The 13629-nt window shown below is 53.0% G+C and overlaps 3 protein-coding genes across 3 annotated transcripts; 2 read left to right on the forward strand and 1 right to left on the reverse strand.

The window, feature by feature from the left end:
- Positions 1-2257: 2257 nt before the first annotated feature.
- Positions 2258-2681, reverse strand: PG994_010183 (uncharacterized protein; the record flags this gene model as incomplete). Its single annotated transcript, XM_066861592.1, has 2 exons — positions 2258-2479; positions 2577-2681. The coding sequence occupies 2 exons, from the start codon at positions 2679-2681 to the stop codon at positions 2258-2260; spliced, it is 327 nt and encodes a 108-aa protein (XP_066710702.1).
- Positions 2682-5557: 2876 nt separating this feature from the next.
- Positions 5558-10546, forward strand: PG994_010184 (26S proteasome subunit YTA7; the record flags this gene model as incomplete). The annotated part of the gene is made up of 7 exons (XM_066861593.1): positions 5558-7037; positions 7109-7834; positions 7897-8432; positions 8494-8766; positions 8816-8986; positions 9027-10182; positions 10230-10546. The coding sequence occupies 7 exons, from the start codon at positions 5558-5560 to the stop codon at positions 10544-10546; spliced, it is 4659 nt and encodes a 1552-aa protein (XP_066710703.1).
- A 255-nt stretch (positions 10547-10801) lies between these two features.
- Positions 10802-13166, forward strand: PG994_010185 (uncharacterized protein; the record flags this gene model as incomplete). Its single annotated transcript, XM_066861594.1, is given in 6 exon segments — positions 10802-11148; positions 11190-11537; positions 11669-11851; positions 11879-11969; positions 12104-12348; positions 12359-13166. 6 exon segments carry the CDS (start codon positions 10802-10804, stop codon positions 13164-13166), a joined length of 2022 nt encoding a protein of 673 aa, XP_066710704.1.
- Positions 13167-13629: the final 463 nt, after the last annotated feature.

A 13629-nucleotide genomic window follows, 5' to 3' on the forward strand; every position in this document is an offset into this window, starting at 1 on the left:
CTTCGAGTCTGGTGGAAGAAGGTTTGCACGTCCATGGTTTACACCAAGCCGCCGCTGCCCCCCTCCCCGCCCCTTTTGTCACACAAGCCAAAGACTCGGGCGAGAGTGCGGGAATAGCATTGTTTAGTTCTTAGTGAAGAGCAGTATGAGGGTGTCATATTGATACATCGAGAACCACCGACTGTTACGACGGCACAGAAGTACGCCTTGGACGTCAACCCGTAACCAGCTCGCGCTCCTAGCGCAGCATCCCCATCATTGAAGCATTGAGAATCTGGGAGCTTACCGGGAGAATGCCTTTACCAGAAGAAACTATTGCCTAGGCTGAGAGATAAGTTATGGAAGCATTGGAAGACCAACTGAAGGAAACAATTATCCGAGAAGTGGCAAGGACCCGGCGATACCATGTGGACGACAACCGACCCGAATATGATAAAGACTTCCCAGTCAAACCGGACCGTTCCAAGCAAGTCCGCGAGAGTCCGGTAGAACGAGGTCTAGTAAGAAAAAAGATCAACAAACCAGAAATTGCTATTAGCGTTATCGCAGCGGGTACATTGACATCCCTCTGGTATTACCATCGTAAGGCGGTTATGGACACGGCCCATGGGGTAAGCGAAGTAACGAGGGCGTTTCTGAATTAGAACATTCACGCGGTTGCCGCGTCAATGTCAGTAAGTCGCGCTCGTGGAAATAGAATGCATACATGTGCACACTCTCCCCCAAGGACTCTCTATAGAGCCATACGTCGACTCATCTTCGGCTTCTTTTTCATGTTCAAAAGCTGATGTCTGTTCTGTGTTTATTTCTATAAACCTAGATGGTGATCCTGAATAGTCAGAACACAAGGCTTCCATGACCCCTCGTCGGTTGATTAGACCCGAATGTCGAGCTATCGAATTGTATGCTCTCAATACTATAGTAGATATATACAACAGGGGTGGCTGCTGAATAATGTTTAAGCTAATGTCATTGCACTATTACTCAGCGAAAGTCAATTCTGGTAGGAAGTAGGTTACCAAGCCGATGACCTGATCTCATGGTGGCTTTTTACGACACCACTTGATATGTGTGAAATTCGTACCAATACCCCTCTGATTGCTAACTATCGCCAGTGACATGGAGAAACTGGGATACTTGAAGATGGATGTTCCGCAGGGGATGAGACGAGAGGGATTGCTAGGGTGTGGAGGCGATGCCTGTTTCCGCGTCTCCTTCATCGCTTGTGCGGAGACTCTTGGTGACAGTAGCCCACCACGCCCTTTTGGCGGATTCTCAGGGTCACACTGTCGGTCTCTGTGCTTGCTTCTGGTGACTTCAAAGAAGCGAACAGGGTTCAACGTCCGGATACCCTCAGATGGGGCGATGAACGTTGAACGTCCCTTGTACCACAACGTAGCAATTCCGATCTGGTCGACCTTGGGTTCTCTACCTAATGCAAAGAATAAAGGATTCTCCCGGTTGGCGTCGACTTCAAGGCCCAGATACCCAGAATCCGGTGGATATGTTTGTTGCCACCACCTTTGGGCTGCTTCAGCTGGGAAACCATTGCTGAGATAAGACTGTATCGCAGCTTTCCAAGGGCATTTCTCTTTGTGTAGTACCCCATGAACCCATTTCATAAGCAGGCCAAGACAAATATCTGGCCCCTGACTAGCTGCATGGAGAGTCAGTGCCTACCTTGCTTTAGTCTGGGTAATGAGCTAGATTATAATAGCAGTGCCTTTCCCCAAAGATCAACGTCCTGGACAGAAAAGCCTACCAGCGGCGATCGAGTTACGAGCGACGATACCCAGTAGTAGTTGGCATTCTTTCTTCAGAGTGAGTAGAAAAATGTCGGGACTACACCCGACTTAACTCCATTTGAGCCAAGAAGAATACATTGGTCAGCTGCGGATAAGCCTTCTGATACCTCTTGTTGGCTAGATTGAGGCAAGAGTACGATATGTTTCACGGAAGCATTTGAACTTGTTATGCTGTACACAAAGTCAAATGGGGCCCAATATTCTGTTCTTTCGCCAAATTATAGCTCAATTAATGTGTCATTCCTACTATAGACCCGGTACAGTAATTTTCATGGTTGATCCTCCGCTATTACAGTTTAACCAAAGCCGGGGGCGTACCAGGGCTGTCTTCAAGCAGTCTGGAATTAGACCTGTTGATACACTGTTCCAGACAGAATCATAAAATCAATACGCATAAGTTGAGTGGTGCAAAATGACCAAGCATGCAGCTCCAGCAGCCATGCTATGGCTGCTCAATCCTTCTTGTTGCGACGGAACAGATCCGTCATGTTCACATCGCCAAAAAGCCATTGGTTCGAATGGCGTCCGCAGTGGGTGTAGACATTCGCGGTGGGCGAAGTCGCTTTGGACGACTTGAACGACTTGCTCCTCGATTGAGATGATGAAGAGGGCGATGTCCTCTCCTTGGCTTGGTTGTAGTTGGCCCAACTATCTGAGAAGGTCCGCGGAACTTCCTACATGATCAAGAGGTATTCGGTTAGTGGGAACAGGGACCGGCTATGTGTTTGAAGGATACACGCCCAGAAACTGGAAGCTTACACGATCGTGCACATGGTCTGTGGAGTCAGACCCGAAGCTGTTTTGCCTTGAACTAGAATCACTAGTTTGGCGGCCGATACTCAGTGGAGCGGGCTTCGAAGCTCGACCGGAACCCATTTTAGATTGTATTAGTGCTGGATGAAGGGGTTGTGGTTTGTTGTCGGTCTCGTGTGGGATAGGTAAGCTCGACTTGACCAGGCTAGCAAAGTAAGAATTGTATTGTTACGAAGCTTCAAGCTTGCTATATCGGTGATGATTGGAATGAACGCCCTCCAGGGTCAATGAATTCGCACGCCTGGTGCTATGGTTTCAATCGGAGTGATGCAGGGAATCACAGTTGCAAGAGCAAGAGGACATTGTGGGAGGAGAAGAGGGATATAATGGCAGCCTGAGTAAGGACACTTATATATACACGGCGGTCACCGAGGGTTGCTACGACCAGACGGGAGAAGTGAGGGGCCACTTGGCCGATTTCATCTGGACCGCCGGTTAGCCCGTATCATCCACGACCAAGCACCAAGAGCTTAAGCTGCATGTTTATCTGCCGGTAATATGGCCAATGATTAGCCTGGCTGCAAGGGAATTTGGAGGGTCTCATGCCGTTGCAACCCAAATACAAGGCAGCTGAGGATGACTGTTCCGCCGTTTCTACCGCCAACTAAGATCGACGGGTTAGCCCTACGGATGGAGGCGGGTATGGGGAAAGCTGGAAGGGTAGGACCACTTGCGTCAATGCTGTGGAGGATGTGGTCTAGACCCCCTCTTCCACAAACATGTAAATATGGAGGCCAATTGTCGAGGGGCCATTAGATCACTGTCTCAACTCAAACCCCCATCACTGAAAAACCGAGATGGCGCAACCCAGACTCTCGGAATTGCAGGTTTGGCGGTGAAGAAACAATCCAATCTCGAAACATTGTGTGAGGGTACTGGGCATCAAACAAGATAGACAGACAGACTCGGGCTCCAATGCTGCTGCTGTGATGCACAGTATTAGTCGTCATGCTTTTCTTCTGTCGATCATCGGGTCAGCGGATATGGCCCGGCCTCACGACACGCCCATATCAGAATGGTTCGCGAACCAAGGTTTTGGTGGCTTAGGTACTTGTGAGAGAGCATCACACAGCGAAACAGCAAGGAGCAAACAGTTCAGTATTATGTAACGGACAGACTGTCACGGTGGGGCCCGTCATCAGACCATACTGGAGTGGTGACCGAGGCAGACAGGAAAAAGGCAAACAACCTCCACTCGAGCTGACGACCCTTTGTATTGGGCCTATCATTGCGAGTATCCATGCGGGGATGGCTACATAATGGAGAGTATGGAAAAGTTGTCGTCCTGCAGCTGCAGTCACGCCGCCAGGACGAATGACCTCTTGGCACTTGGCCTTAGGCAACAGCAACAGATGGCGGTCTCCGATGGGTTGCAATCCCAAGCTTTGGTTCGCATGTGGTGGCAGCTGCCAATCTCCAGTCCCACCGGGATCGGCTGTAATGGCGTGGCCCCTCCGACCGTCTCCTCCTACCTCCCCTAGTCCGTCTTTTCTCCTGGAGTCTTGGCAGGCCCCGACCACCAGGGTCATAGGGCTGACCTTACCTTTTGAGCCGCATGGCATAGCGCCGACGATGACGATGAAAATCCGGGGTAAGCTATCGTGGGTTATATCTCGAAGTTGATGCACGTCGAAGACACTGTAAGTGCCCTTGCCGTTGTCTAGGGAGGTTAGTTTGCCTGAAAAATGGTCAATCCTTTTCTATGGACGCTCGCGATTCGATAAATCCAGTAAAAATGGTGGTTTTCGCCATGCTGAAGGTGCAGGTGGAAATATCCAAGTTGCAAGCTCGCGATGTGATGCGCAAAGAAGCTCGTTGTGAGTCGCGGTTTGGTTGATAAAATTTGGTGTTGAATTGGCGGGTGCGGGCCAAAAGCTGGAACGGACGGTCGGAGGTAAAGCGAATTTGACTGGCTGCCAGGATTTTTGAGTCATTTGATTGGCTAGAGGAGTCATGGTGAGAAAAATACGGGTCCACACCCCCCTGCATGGGCCGAGCCTGTCGCGTCTTAGCTCTCTCGCACGCTCGCTCTGCCTCTGCCTTGGTCTTTCTCCCTCTGCCTCTTTTGCTTGTTTCCCTCTCCTTCCCAATCACGGATCAGTCATCCATTGCCTCACTGTACGCAAATTGGGCCTGTCGATTGTTGCTCACCACCCATCAATACCGACGTCCCGACCATCCATCCCCGTTATCCTGGTTATGGATCTCGCTCGGCTTTGCCAAACATAATCTCTAACTCTGCCTCCTTCGAGATTGCTTTACAGCTACCTATACGTTCGCGAACCCGCAACATCCCGTCCAACCCAAGCGCATTATCGACTAGCCATTATTATTCTTTCCCGGACCGACTCAAGACAGCCAAATATACTCCTCCGCGGCACATGGAGTGACCTGTCCGGTAAAACACATCCTGCTTGGACTAGTGCGCAGCCTCGAGATCTCGACTCTTTTTTTTGCGTGCAGCCACCGCGAGTTGGCGCGTGGACTCGTATTTCCGGACACCGAGGTATGTAAAATATACGCTATCGACTATAATGTATATATATATACTCGGCCCCTTTGTTGCACACCCAATACGCTCAGCCGAAGTTGGCATGCATCTCAATTTGAAGAGCTGAGGTGGGTTGACGACGAGGTCGCTATGGTTCGCACCATAGCCCGTCGTCGAATGCATACCCGCTCTTCCAGTAAATGTTTGGGAGCGCAGCTTGGGTTGTTATATCAATACTTGTTCTTTCCTTCATTATTGCTAGGTGGATCTCCATTGATTACGACAACCCAGCCTTTGACTCACTGATCGTTGCCAATTATTATGGATATTACCATCTGCAACCTCAATGGTCTCGGTGTTGCAAACTTCACCAGCATCATTTGCTAACGTGATGCAATCACTATAGTACCGTTGATAAGCTAGCCCCTTGTGCTGCTGATTGCCCATCATGGTCAGCAAAAGGAAGCGCGACAACAATCTTTTCTTTGACGTCAATAAATCCGACTCGGACGACGAGAACTTCGAACCGGGGCAAGACCAACCACCTACACGGTCCCGTAAGAAGCCGCGTGGCGCGAAGCCTTCGAGGGGGGCTGGCCGTACCAGGAAGAATCGATACCATGGGTCCGACGTTGAAGATGATGATGAGGTGTCTGAAAGCGACCTAGACGTGTCCTTTGGCGAAGACAACAACGATGAGGAGGATGAAGATGAGGAGCTTTTGAATGAGAGTACCGGTCGCCGCAAACGAAAAGCTGCCATAGGAAAGCCGAACTACAAGGAAAGCTCAGAGGACGACAGCGTCGCCGCCGACTCGGACGGTAAGGACGAATTGATCGGGGAGACGCCAAAGAAGACTCGAACGCCGCGACAGTCCAAAATAGTCATTCTCAAAGTCCCTCCATCGGATCGGAAGCCCACGCAGATCAAACTCACAGGTCCGCCTACTCGCCGAACAACTCGCGCTCGTACCGCCGATGCCGAGGCTGAAGGCGAGCTTATAGAGCTCTCCAATTCGGGGAAACATGCGTTGCCAGCCCGTGGCTCTAGGGAACCTAGCGAGGCACCTACAACTCGGAGCGGCAGAGCTACCAGAGGCACCAAGAGCGTTGCCCAGCCAGCTATTCCACCGATTGAAGAGGCCACCCAAGAAAGCGGTTCTCAGCAGAATGGCTCGCACGAGACGGTGGAGGAGGATGCTGAGCATGACGAACCCGAGGCCCCCATCAAGGAAGACGACGAGGACGCTGAAGGTGTTGATGAAGACGAAGCTCCTCAGGCAGACGAAGACCATCCCATGGAAACAGTTGAGCCTGCTGCTGCTGATGCTGCGGATGAGGACGAAGATGACCAACCAATCACCCGTAGGACACGTGGACGCAGAGGCAACCGACTAACTCGGGGCTCCAGAAAGTCGGCACAAGAACCTAGCAGTGATTTTGAGCCGGACGGAAACGAGTCTGCTGACGAGAATCTATCCAATTCTGAGAAGGACCAGATTGAGGAAGAGAAAGAAGACGAATCATCCAGCTCAAACGCAAGGGGTAGGCGTGGTGCTAAAGGCAGAGGACGGGCCGCAAAAAGGTCCAGGCAGCCTGAGGACTCTGGCGAAGGCGAAGATGAGATTGACCAGGAAGAACTTGCCGACGAATTAATGGAGCTTCGTGATGGCGGTCGACGACGCTCCCCCGTAATCGCATACGAAGCCGCAAAAAGTCGCCGGAAATCTCGTGGGCGGCGTGTCAACTATGCAATTAAGCCACTCGACCAAGCCATCATCGAGCCAGAGGAGGAAGAACCCGCAGCTCCCACCACAGGCGGCCGGAAGCGTCGCGCAGGGGCTGGTGCGGGATGGATCCACAGCCTACATACCATGGCAGGTCCCTTCGGGGGTGTCGAGGCTTCCGGTCCTGGGGCCTTATTTGGAGGTCCCTGGGTACTGGTGCTGCTGGCGGGGTGGATTCTGATAGCAGTGACGATGAGATGGGGACTCGGGCAGGGCTTGCTGGCAATGTTGGCATGACGCCAACGTCTGCCGCTCCCCTTGCACTCGCAGGAGGAAGCAAAAACCCTGGTCTTGACGGCCTAGGCGGCGCGGGTGCGGCAGCACCTAATGTCGGCAAGGTTAAAGATCAGAAGGCCTATGCTGACGCTGACCCTCTCGGTGTCGACATGACGGTGGATTTCAGCAAAGTTGGCGGCCTCCAAGGACATATCGAGCAACTCAAGGAGATGGTACAACTGCCGCTGCTGTACCCTGACCTTTACCTACATCTTCATGTTACCCCGCCTAGAGGTGTCCTATTCCATGGTCCCCCAGGTACTGGTAAAACACTTGTAGCCAGAGCATTGGCGAACTCGGTTGGCTTTGGAGGCAAGAAAATCACCTTCTACATGCGAAAGGGTGCCGATGCCTTAAGCAAGTGGGTTGGTGAAGCCGAAAAGCAGTTGCGATTGCTCTTTGAGGAAGCTCGAAGAACACAGCCAAGTATTATCTTCTTCGATGAGATTGACGGACTTGCGCCTGTTCGGTCTAGTAAGCAGGAACAGATTCATGCGTCGATCGTATCAACTTTGCTCGCCTTGATGGATGGTATGGATGGAAGAGGCCAGGTCATTGTCATCGGCGCCACAAACCGCCCAGATAACATTGACCCAGCACTGCGGCGACCAGGGCGATTTGACCGAAGTTCTACTTCCCACTCCCAGACGTCGATGGGCGCCGGTCAATCATTGACATCCATACCCAGGATTGGGGTTTGCCTGATGACTTCAAGCACGCCTTAGCTCGTGATGCCAAGGGCTATGGAGGTGCAGACCTTCGAGCTCTTTGCACAGAGGCCGCACTCAATGCCATCCAGCGGACATACCCCCAGATCTATTACTTGAATGAGAAACTACTGGTCGATGCCAAGCAAGTTAAAGTCAACATGACGGACTTTAGACTTTCCAAGAAGAAGATCATTCCATCCTCCGAAAGATCTGCAACATCGGGGGCCAAGCCTCTGCCCGAGGCTATCAAGCCCTTACTTCAGACTCAACTAGACACGATCAAGTCCGTACTGGACGATGTTTTACCCCGCCAGAAGAAGGTTACAGCACTCGAGGAAGCCATGTTTGAGGCTTACGAGGACGAAGATTATGGGTTTGGCAGGGAAGCACTGAATGATGAGTTTGAACGATCCAAAGTCTTCCGCCCGCGACTACTCGTCAGTGGCAGTCCGGGCATGGGCCAGCCGTATCTTGGTGCTGCTCTCTTGCACGACCTTGAAGGCGTCCATGTTCAGAACTTTGACCTCGGTACAATTCTAGGTGACCAACGAGTAAGTAACGTTGCATTTTCTCGATAGCCTGGTGCTTGTGGCTCACTAACATCCTCTATAGCCTGCTGAACAAGTAATCGTTTCACTCTTCACTGAAGTTAGACGCCACAAACCAAGCGTCATTTACATCCCCAACGTCGACACTTGGTATCATGCCATGGAAGGCCCGCCGATTACCGTATTTTTGGCCATGCTTCGGTCCATTCAGCCCACAGAACCCATATTAGTCTTGGGAACTGCCGACTGTGATCTCAAGTCGCTCGACTCGGATTTGAGAAGAGACCTCTTTGGGTTTTCCAAAGGCAATTGCATAGAAATAGCCAGGCCTAGCTCGGTAAGCATCTAATGTTTCGCTGTCTTGAATAATGCTAACAGCCAGATAGACTAAACGACACGAATACTTCTCCTTGATGCTTGCGCATCTTCGCAGATTCCCTAAAGACTTCCCAGACCCCATGAACAGGAAGAAGAGAATACTCGAGAAACTTTCCCTTGGCCCCTGCTCCCCCACCGAAAGTCCTGAGCAAGGAGGAAGAAAAGGCCGAATGGCTGCAGTACCGGCGTGTTCTGAACCTTATGAAGGTTCATTTGCAGCCGATCATGGAACAGATCAATCGGAAGTATCGGAAATTCCGAGCTCCAGTCATCAATCCTCAGCTATACAGCTATCTGTTTGACGAGATGGACCCCAATTACGTGCGACCAGATGTAGAGCTCGCCGTTCCTCGCCCTTTTGTGGCCGCCAAGGATAAAGAGGGCCGCGACGGTATCAGAGAGGTCGCCACCTGCAAATTCTACTACAATATGGACATCCAAACTATCGAGGAGAGGCTTGCAAATGGGTACTACCACAAACCTCAGAAGTTCCTTGAGGACGTCATCACCCTGGAGAAAGATGCGAAAGCCAGCGGCGATCGAGAGCGGATTCTTAAGGCATCCGAACTGGTAACGAATGTGGAGGTGGACGTCAACGATGTTGCCTCAAAGCTGGCCAGCATCGAATGGGATAGACTGTACGAGGCGGAGCGACAACGTCGTGCTGCCAAGGAAGAGAGACAGCGCAAGAAGAATGCCATGAAATCGGCTATCGATATGGTCAACTCGAATATCACTGGCAGTGCTGGCAGCAATGGAGGGCTACACACCACGACCTCACAGTTCCAGGTAATGAGTCCCCTGTCCAACGGTCATGGCAACAGCTCTTCTTCGCAACAAGTCGCCAGCAACGGAACATCATTTCCATCCAAGGGCACCGGCGAGGATGTGCAGATGGAGGACGCTTCTGACTTGGCTGATACAACAATGTCCCCAACACGACCGGCATCACAGTGGCCCGAGATTCAGCAGAAACCACTGAACCTGTCTACTCGAGCAACAACTGGTGGAACGACAACACAAATCTCGCAAATGTCAGCGGTACAATCCCCGCCACCAGGTGTATCGCCATCTGCTCTTGTAAACGATGCTTCCACTACCAAGACCACAGATCCATCCAACCGCTCCTCTAATTGGAGCACGCAAATACCCAATGGGGTCCATCGTGAGCCGCCGTCTAGCCCAATACCCATACCCGATACGCAAGACTATACAATGCCCATAATGCCTGCCAGTCAAGCAACATCCAGTGACGAGCCCTGGCCTCACTCTCAGGCCCACGGGCTCGCGCGCGGCATTATCCATGCTCCTGGCGCCTCTACGGGTTCTCGGTCGCAGGCCTCGCCTGAAAAGGCGAAATCCTCGCATGCCCCTAGTATGGCCAATCTGCTGAACGACCCTGTGCCTGATGACGAGTCGCAGTCGCAGCGGCAGTCGGGCGTCTCAGCATCGTCTGCGCAGGTCGAGCTCGACGAGAACTCGGCCTCTTTTTCCTGGAGGAGCTCACCAAGCGCACGTCGGGGTGCACGATCGAGCAGCTGGAGCAGCTTACGCGCGAGATGATGGCCGAGGTCTGGAGGACGCGGGGCGAGAACAACCGTATGAAGGTGCTGCACTCGGTCACGCGGGTCTTCAACAATGCCATCGACGACATTGAGCAGACGCAAAAGGTGCAGAAGTCCAGCCAGGACACGACGTCGCATGCGGCTTATCAAAAGAGCCGTAGCGACTACATGTAATATTATAGCAGAGCAATGATACGGACATTTTATGGAGTAGAGGAAGCGCGCGCGAGAGAGAGAGAGAGAGCGCGCGAAAGATCCGGTTAATTTTTGGTATGACTTTTTTTAAGGGAAGGAGGAGAGGGCGTTTTTGGTTGGTATATCATATCATATGATGCAGCTGAATACCAAAGGCGAATGTTGTATAAACCGCTTCACGTTTCCATTGCTCGATCAAAGACATCACTTCTTATTTCTCTTCTATATGTAGATATGCTTGGCTCTACCTCTCAGCAGCTGACTACATCAAATATTGTTCACAATCAATTTCTGCTTCGTTTACATGCCACTCAGGGGTCTCTGGCAGTCGACTTTGTTCAGGCTTCGGCCTTGTACCTCAACCCATGCCCGAATCTGAAGACCGGATCCACGGTGTCGAACGGCACGTCCTTCATCTGCGCCTCGAGCGCCTCCCATGGAGTGGGGCATGTCGAGAAGTACACCGACGCCGACTACGATATCGAGCGCGACCCGGAGGACAACTGCCTCAAAGGCCTCGTGCGCGACGGTGGCGGTGGCGGCGACGACGCGGAGGGAGGGGGACGCGCCTCCGCCCGTCAGTGCGTGGGACGTCAAGCAGAGTCTGACCACGCTGGCGCAGAGCCAGATGCTGGGCACCAACGGGACTGTGGCTGCCGCTGCTCGAGAAGGCCTACGCCAAGGCCCACGGCGACTACGAGGCCATCTCGGGCGGTTGGCCCGGCGAGGCTGTCGAGAACATGACGGGCGGCGTCACGACCACCGTCGCCAGCAACCGCGTCCTCAGCAAGGACAAGCTCTGGCGCGAGCTCGTCAACGCCGACGGCGAGTTCGTTTTTGCGCTCGCCGCCCTGGGCACCGGCTGGGACTGGCAGAAGAGCTGGCTTGCGCTCGGCCATGCTTACTCCATCCTGCAGTGCCGGCAGGAGTCCGACGAGGACGGTAATACCGTTCGGCTCGTGCAGATCCGGTAAGTATAGCCAGCCTCCTAAGTCGACTCATACCCGTTTAAGGATCTCTCTTTCCGCTCTTAGATATGATCTGGAAAAAATAGGGGGAAAACTCATACAAGAATTGCATCTAACCTCTCCATGAAAACAGGAACCCCTGGAGCGGCGTGGGCGAGTGGAACGGCCCCTGGTCCGACGGCTCCAAGGAGTGGATCCCCTACTGGCTCAAGAAGCTCGGCCACACCTTTGGCGACGACGGCGTCTTCTGGATGGCTTACAAGGACATGCTCGAGACCTTCATGTTCCTCCACCGTACCCGGCTCTTCGACAAGAAGTAGACCGTCGTGCGGCAGTGGACGAGCGCCAACGTCTCCTGGATCACGGGCTACCTGCAGACCAAGTTCGAGATCACGGTGGCCAAGGACGGCCTCGTGGTCATCGTGTTGACTCAAGTAAGTTAAGCATTACTGGTTTTCCCTTTTTTCCCTGCTCGGTTCTCTTTGCAGCAGCAGCTTTGTAGTACATTATTGATATATGGATACGGCCCCAAAACTGACCGATCGACTGTCTGTGTGCGTGTGTATAGCTGGACGACCGCTACTTCCGCGGCTTCGAAGGCGAGTACTACTTCGAGCTGCACTTCCTGCTGCAGCAAGTGGGCGCCGCGAGCGGCGAGCACCTCTGTCGGGTGCGCCCGGTGCACCTGTGGGAGAACCGGTCCGTGTCGTGCGAGGTCGAGCTCGAAGCCGGCAAGCGGTACGAGGTGCTGCCCAAGATCACGGCGACGCGCAACAACAACAACGGCAAGCCGCCGCAGGACGTCGTGCGCGAGTACGCCGAGGAGGAACCCGCAGAAGCTGCGGCAGGTGGGCATGTCGTACGACCTCGCGCACGCCAAGGGCGGCGTGCCGGACGAGGACGAGCTCCTCGAGCGGAAGCGGGCCGAGCGGCGCCGGAAGCGGGACGGCAAGAAGAAGAAGCGCCAGCAGAAGAAGAAGCAGCGCAAGGTCATCACCAAGGCCGCCAAGGCCATGGAGAAGGCGGCCGACGCCATGAAGGAGGTCGTCAAGGGCGATGGGGAGGGGACGAATAACGAGAAGGCAGAAGGAGCCGTCATCGCCGGTGGTGCTTCCACGGCCCAGGACACGGACAAGGCAGGGGCGAAGTTTGCGCCATCGGTGAGCCAAAAGCCCGAAGTGCCCGGCGGCTCCAAACCTCCTGCAGAGGCGGCGGCCACTGGAGGTGTCAAGGATGCCCCTCTACCGCCTGTGGAGGACGAGAAGAAGGCCGATGAAGAGATATCCAAGGATGAGGAATCGAAGAAAGAGGAAGGCAAAGCTGCCGATAAGAATGAAGAGGAAAAAGGAAGTGAGGCCACCGAATTAGAAGAGAAGGATGCAAAACCCAATGAAGACGAAGAAGACAAAGATGACAGCGACAGTGATAGTGAGAAAGAGGACAAAGACAGCGAGGACGACGATGAGGACGACGAAGGAGCCGTCACCTCCCCATGGAACGCCGTCGCCGTGGTGGGGCTGCGCGTCTACGCCCAAGACCCGCAGGTCACTGTCGAGCTGGTGAAAGCAACGGACGCCGACGAGCTCACGACCTTGGCCGTCGACGGAAAGCCCGCGGGTGCTACGATGTGAATAGAGTACCAGTAGTAATTAGCTCTCTACCCTTCCAAGGATGGTAGGTGGTTACCCTGTCAACCAATACGGCAGCAGTACGCAATAGGGGTCGGCGTTGGTGGAGAAAGAAGTGTCGAAGTGGGAGACGTGTGTGCCTTGTGCTTTTCTTTCAAACAATGAAGAGGCTAAGTTAGCACCACCCAGTGTCACAGAAGGAGTATTAAATCCTGTTAAGTAGTCGGCGAGAGAATGCGTGCACAAAGTGATGAGTGAACAGGCAGGTAAGCAAGAAAGATATCGTCATTATATGAACATACATAAATCCCAAGTCCTGTGGTTCCTTCCTCATTTAGTAAGGTCCTCTCACCACGACTTTGCTACCTCCATTCGTGGATGATACTGAACTATGTACAAAGAAGACATAAGTCAAAATACCCATTCGCAAATCCGCGCCCTAAATCAAATTGCAAAGCGATCATAG

This window comes from Apiospora phragmitis (genome assembly GCF_038363925.1).
Source record: "Apiospora phragmitis strain CBS 135458 chromosome Unknown utg000010l:1.0-9815664.0:1.0-9183399.0, whole genome shotgun sequence".
NCBI classification, from domain to species: domain Eukaryota; kingdom Fungi; phylum Ascomycota; class Sordariomycetes; order Amphisphaeriales; family Apiosporaceae; genus Apiospora; species Apiospora phragmitis.